The 6,885-nt window shown below is 42.9% G+C and overlaps 1 protein-coding gene across 1 annotated transcript in view; it reads left to right on the top strand.

Moving 5' to 3' along the window:
• The window catches only part of LOC122541940 (protein FAM241B-like), an 11,761-nt gene extending 6,683 nt beyond the window's left edge, over positions 1-5,078 (top strand). Inside the window, exon 2 of the mRNA XM_043679224.2 lies at positions 2,038-5,078. Within this exon, the coding sequence (XP_043535159.1) occupies positions 2,038-2,283 (246 nt within the window). The 3' untranslated portion in view covers positions 2,284-5,078. The remainder of the gene's footprint in view (positions 1-2,037) is intronic.
• Positions 5,079-6,885: the final 1,807 nt, after the last annotated feature.

The following is a 6,885-nucleotide window of genomic DNA, read 5'->3' as shown; positions in this document are numbered from 1 at the left end:
CACACAGCCCACCTACACACCCCACCCACACTCCCTATGCATACATCCTCCCCACAAACACACACCACACCCACACACCACCACATTCACACCCCCACACGCACACACCCCCACCCTATTCCCGACACACACGTACACATACCACACACACGTCCATACCCCCACATTCACAAACCCCCCCATCCCACCCACACAACCCACCACTCCATACACACACACAAACCCCCACTCCATTACACGCACACCACATAGGTACACTCTCCCAACCAACGACTACACATACAGACCTCACCCCCAGGAGAGGGCGTGGTCGTGAGCAGGTGTTGGGGCTGAGGTGGTAAAGTGGAGTGGTTTCCTGGGAAGTTTTTGCAAAGTCCTGGGGAGTTGAGAAGTTTGACACTTGTCTGACAATCTGCTGCCTGTCCACATTCCACAGCTCAGAGCTCATGTTGGAAGAAGTCCCATTGGTTGCCCTTGACTTTAGACACATTGTCCTTTGTGAGCCTGCTGGGATCTTGCTGTGCTCCCTCCCCAAGCCCAGGGCCAGGACAGTGGTTGCTCTTTTGGAAGTTTCCCACCTCAGGAACAGTCCATCTCCCTTTGGGTCAGGCTAGGCTGGACCTGTCAGTCAGCTCCCTCTCCGTGGAGGGGCTGGCTCTTTGGTGAATTAGTCAAATCAGTTCCTTCTTCTACTTGACCCCTCCCTGTTGTCCTTCAATGCAGTTTATTTGTTACAAATCAAAATGTTTTCAATGCAGCACATTCCACATCCCAGCCATCAGTATCTATGAGCTTCTATTGATGATTGTTAAATGTCTTCAGTTATTTAAAGTCAAAGGTGAATAGGTTTTGGGCATTAATCAGTTATTTACACTCACCTGTGTATTATCTTATGTTAATTTAGTTTGATTTGATCAAATTTAGTTTATTAAAATGAGTACTGGGGTGTGTATATAAGAAATAAGCACTGGGACACAGATTATTTTACATAAAAACATTAGAAACAGGAGCAGGAGTAGGCATTCAGCCCATCAGACCTACCCACAGTTTAGTAAGATCATGGTTAAACAGCCCCAATCCTCACTTCTCTATATAACAAAACTCCTACAGTGTGGAAATAGGCTATTCAGCCCATCGAGTCCACACTGGCCCTCCAAAGAGTATCCCACCCAGACCCACCCCATCTCTCTAACCCTGCATTTCCCATGGCTAATCCACTTAGCCCGCACATCCCTAGACACTATGCACAATTTAGCCTGGCAAATCCACCTAACCTGCACATCCTTGGACTCTAGAAGGAAAGTGGAGCACCTGGAGGAACCCCACGTAGACTCAGGAAGAATGTGCAAATGTCAAACAGACAGCGCCCTGAGGGTAGAACTGAACCCAGGTCCGTGGTGCTGTGAGGCAGCAGGGCTAACCACTGAGCCACTGTGCCAGCCCTTTTGAATACTCTCTTTAATCTAGCCTACAGTATTCAATATTTAATTTAATATTTAAAAATACATTAACACAAGGAGTAGGAGTAGATCATGTCTGATTTGGTTGTGGTCTCAGCACCATTTTCCTTTCAGCCCCCACCTTGTCTCTCTCCATGATCAAAAATCTGTCTAACACAGTCTTCAACATCTCCTATGAGCCATCCTCCAGGGCCCTTGGGAAGAGAATTTCACACGGTCAGCATCCTCCAGGGGAAGGAAGTCCTGCTCATCTCTGTCTTAAACAGGACCTGTAATTTCTAATCTGTGCGCCGAGTTTAAAAATCTACTGCTATTCCACAAAACTGTAAGATGTGTCAAAAACGTCCAGCTGTTCTTTAGAGAAGGATATCTACTGTCCTTACCCAATCTAGGCCTGTATGTGACTCCAGACCTACTCCAACATTATCACACACAGTCATAGTTGCACACGGTCACTGAGGGCAGCTAGACTTCAGTTATAAATCCTGACAACTAATTTATTTTATAAAAGCATTAAATGGCACTGGAAAAATGATTTTTTTAAAAAAACTCTTGTTAACCTATTTCTTCATTCCAGGGTTTTATCCATAACTCTGAGAATGCAAACCACTTTTATCAGGGACAAGCCAATCAAGGTCACTCGCTGTTTGCCAATCTGAACCAACGATTGATTAACATGGGATTTCCACGTTGGAATCTGGGGAATCAAGTCATTGAGCCACTCATCTCTGTCCTCTTGATCCTGTTGCTAATGATGTTCGGAATGCGTGGTCTTCTCCTGATTGGTGGGCTTTACCTCTTTTCTCGATTTACTCAACGGTAACTCAGTTAGTTGCGGAGAGTGGTTTTATCTGACTCTGTACAAGTCTACGTGAATTTTTTTTCTTTTCCTCCTACTTATAAAACTGGTGATCTGAGAATATTTACCATTGACTACATATAAAAAAAGAAGAAGATTGTTTAAACATCACTTTCTGCCAATTTTTCATAAAACAACTCTTTCATAAATGTGAACTTTAGGAAAAACATTATTCCTTGTTACTATTGCTTTAATTGCAATATTATCGTTGAATCTGTCATTTGCTGAGTTCACCAGTCAGAAAAATAGAAGCTGGTGTAGTGGTGGTTGTGGTGTTATTAGGTTCATTCATGTCCTGCAGGGAAGTAAATCTGACATCTTTACCATCAACTGCAAATTCCCCTCTCCAAGCCCCACACCACCTCGATGTGAAACTATATCACCAGTCCATGAAGCTGAATTAAATTCCTCCCTAACATCAGTGTGGCTGCAATGGTTCAAGAAGGTACTTCACCACCACCTTCTCAAGGGGCAATTAGGGATGGGTAAAATGTCCAGGCGAGCCAGCAACATTCCTGAAAAAATAAGTTTTTTAAAAAAAAATTCCAGTCTGACCTACAAATTACTCCAGTCCCATACCAACATGTTGAATTCTGACTAATTTATTGGAAAGATTCTCACACATTGTTTCCCACCCAGCGCATCACCGCATCATTTCATTGTTCCGAAGCTTAGAATTCCCAACAGGTGTCACAGCTGGATGTTCAAAATCCGACTGAGGGAAACCCTGGATAAAATCCATTGAAATGCGGCAGGGTGATTGGTGGTAACAAAGTTAGTGTATCAAAAGTGAATCTTTGGACTTGCATCAAACGTCCTCATGGAACAAGAGTCACTTTTCTGGCAATGAAAAGTTGATGAATTTCCTAAGAATTAACTAGATAAAAATTCACCCATTTTCACCTGTGGTCAGTTTTAATTGAAACTCCCTCTATTCTCTCATCCCCTAACTCTTGCCCCGTTTTCTTTCATTTCAAGTATGTCACCCCAGTCTCCCTCAACAATAATCTAATTTTCTTACAATGTTTCTAGGTACAATTTCCAAAGCCCCTCCCTCACCTATGCTGTTGCTGATCACCCAGTCACATTCTGAATCTGGAGTCTGATGGCTGACCCCAGGAAATCCTCTAACCCCTGCTTATGCCCTCACTACGATCTCATCCTACCCTGTTCCTGCAGTGCAGAGGAGAATTACCCACATTACTTCCAGCTCTGATATATTGCAAGGAAGTCCCAACTACATCTGACACTTTGTTCGCATTGTGAGGTGGAGTGACAGCCCCAGCTGCAAAACCCAAGTGCAAGCTCTCTGAATGATGCCCTGATGGAGTAGCCAGGGTTGGAGAGTGACTGTACCTCTCCCAATCACTGTGATTGGGCAAGTTTGCAACTGGACCACCCAACCTCATCATCCAAGGTGCAAACTCTGGCACAGCATCTTCACAGTACTATGCATTTGGACATCATTGAGCTGCACAGTTTCCCTCTGGAGGTAAGGATCTGGCTGGCTTTCTGCTGGGCTGCAACGGTCCAGAGGTTTCCTTCACATTCCCAATGTGTCCCCTGTGCTTTTGGCTGCATGGTACCAGTTTCAGTCAAGCCAGTGAAGAAACCAAATGAAGGTTGACTAATCCTCGCTTAGTTCAATTGTATGTTCACTAATTTGGACCTTGCCTCAAGGTGCCTCTGCTTCACCAAGCAACTCCCCCTTTCACTCACCTTTGATCAAACGTCACACGACACGAGGTTATAGTCCAACAGGTTCATTTAACATCACAAGCTTTCAAAGCGCCGCTCCTTCATCACCTGACAAAGGAGCAGCGCTCTGAAAGCTTGTGACTTTAAATAAATCTTTTTGACTACAACCTGGTATCATGATGTTTGACCTTGTCCATGAACTCCCACATCAAGCCAACACTGAAGAACTAGAATGGTACAAAGATGACATGATTCTTCGACCAAATATGAATGGGAAATCTTTATGTACAACAGTTTATATTAAAAAAGACAAACAGCTTCAGTATTGCTAAAATAAGATGTAATTTTTTGAAAATTTTCATCTGGCCCACATCAGAACATTTTGCAAGAATAAACATTCAAGGGAAAAATCAACATTTTATAATGAGTAAGAGGAAAGGGCTCATTTGTTGGTACATGATAGATGCATTGCCATGAAAAACACACCCATCAATATTGACCGGCAGATAGTAGTCAGGCTTTATTAAATTTGAGTTTGAATTTTTATTATTGTGAAATGCCCTGATTGCAAGAGGAAAAGTTTTGACAAAATGTGTCTTTTTTTCAGTAGTAGCAAGTTTCTGTCTGACCAGGTGACTCAGAAGACAAATAAAAAAATCCTATTATATCTTAAAAACTCTTAATAATGGACAGTATGATTGTATGATGAAGGCCTTATGCCCAAAACATCGATTCTCCTGCTCCTCGGATGCTGCCTGACATGCTGTGCTTTTCCAGCACCACGCTCTCGACTCAGATCTCCAGCATCTGCAGTGCTCTCTTTCCCTCAGTATGATTGTATAACTGATTACGTCTGATTTGTATGAAATTTTTTAAAGCTTATACTTTGGAACGTGTTACTGAAGGATTTGGATATCTTTGTTGCCTTTTCTCAATGAGTACAGTGATTTTTGGCTTTTCTTTTCAAATGAACTTCACGGGGGTTTTTGAAAAGTAGAATTTTTCAAGAATGGAAATGAACTGGAGAAAGAATTAATTATTGAATAAACGTCTGTCCAGTTTTTCAGTCTTTATTGTCAGTGTTTCATACCATGATGTGTTGGGCCGCCTTGAAGTACTTAAGGATAAGAATAGTTCCAGGCTTTGGGACATGAGAAGAATATTTGCATACTACTAAGATAGAATTTCTAGGCTTTACAATACAGGAAGAAGGGTAATCAGCCCATCACTCCTGTGCTGGTTGCAAGAGCAACCATCCACCTCCCCTTTTCCAATAGCCTTTTCAGATCATCTTATTGTTTACCGATTTAACATCCCTGCAGTTCGTGAAAAAAATGCAGCATGGAAAGAGACCCTTCGGTCCAACTCGTCCGTGCCAACCAGATATCCTAACCTAATCTAGTCCCATTTGCCAGCACTTGGCCCATATCCCTCTAAACCCTTCCCATTCATGTACCTAGCCAGTTGCCTTTTAAATGTTGTAATTGTACCAGTCTCCACCACTTCCTCTGACAGCTCATTCCATACACACACCACCTTCTTGCCCCCTTAGGTCCCTTTTAAATTTTCACCCTCTCACCTTAAACCTATGCCTCTAGTTTTGGACTCACCTACCCTGGGGAAAGTAATTTGGACTTCTTCATCTTCTTTGGGCTTCTCCCATTTGACCCCCATGTTGATTGACACCAAAATAGATTGGAATCAATGTACTTATTGCACTTTCCCTCTGCCAACATGGTGGCTCACAGTGCCAGGGACCCAGGTTCAATTCCAGCCTTGGGTGACTGTGTGGAATTTGCATGTTCTTCCCATGTCTGCATGAGTTCCCTTCAGGTGCTCTGGTTTCCTCCTACAGATCAAAGATGTGGAGGTTTGTTGAATGCCCCTGGGGGATCGGGTAGGGTATGGGCGGGATGCTCCTTGGAGGGTCAGTGTGGACTCAGTTGGCTGAATGGCCTCCTTCCACACTGTAGGGATTCTTCAGCCCTTAGCTGTGTTTGCTATAAGCAAAATCCTCTGAGTCGCATTCATTTAGAATGCCAACTTCCTGCTGGTTTTTTTGGTAAGCACTCTGGGTTTGGCTGTGGTGATTTTTACAGTTGCTTGCCAGTAGTGCACATAACACAGCAATAAAGACATGATTAAAGAAAAGGTTTTACTGTTTAAGCTGTTATTAGGATTGTGTGCTTCTCCACTCAATAAGGTTTTGCCAGTGTTGGCAGAATCAAGTCTATTGTGGAGAGGAAGACTCACTAAAGTATAATTTGCTCCCAAAACCAGCAGACCTGCAGTGCACTCAGCTACTGCCTGGGACTCGAAGCATACAAAGGATAAACAACAGTGAAGACAAAAGCTACCAGACCTGCACTCTGCATGTGAAGCAGCAGTGAAAATTTCCAATGACCATACTTTCAATCAACAGATTAGAGTTTGTTCAGGTCTATAAACTACAATCGCAAACAAAGACCAGGACAATGACGCTCTGTGAAATGTTGATGTTTCAAATTTAAGTTCAGCTTACTGTTTTGTTATTTTCATGAATACTCTCTTGTGCCTCTCCCCCACCAACACCCACAAAACCTTCTTTGGAATTTTAATTTAATTTAAAGTAGGGCTCCAATTGTCAGTTCCTGAGTGAACTACTCCTAGATTACCATGAACACGACTGCTCCCAAACTCATCCACCCTCTCCTCCCCCATCTAACCCTCAGCACTCTGCTCTTTTTACATTTGCTTCACTGTTAATTCAATTTGAGAAAGTGAGTGAGATCATTTCAGAATCCTAAAGTGACCCCAGCATTTGCTAAGCTCAGTGTTTCACTCTGGAATTAATTCAGTTATTTCCCAATTTTTAGAGCAGCAAAACTT

Source organism: Chiloscyllium plagiosum, unplaced genomic scaffold (genome assembly GCF_037043375.1).
Source record: "Chiloscyllium plagiosum isolate Xiang-an unplaced genomic scaffold, Cpla_swu_hap1 HiC_scaffold_43, whole genome shotgun sequence".
NCBI classification, from domain to species: domain Eukaryota; kingdom Metazoa; phylum Chordata; class Chondrichthyes; order Orectolobiformes; family Hemiscylliidae; genus Chiloscyllium; species Chiloscyllium plagiosum.
The sequence above is the reverse complement of the archived record's forward strand: the minus strand, read 5'-3'. Positions and strand labels throughout refer to the sequence as shown.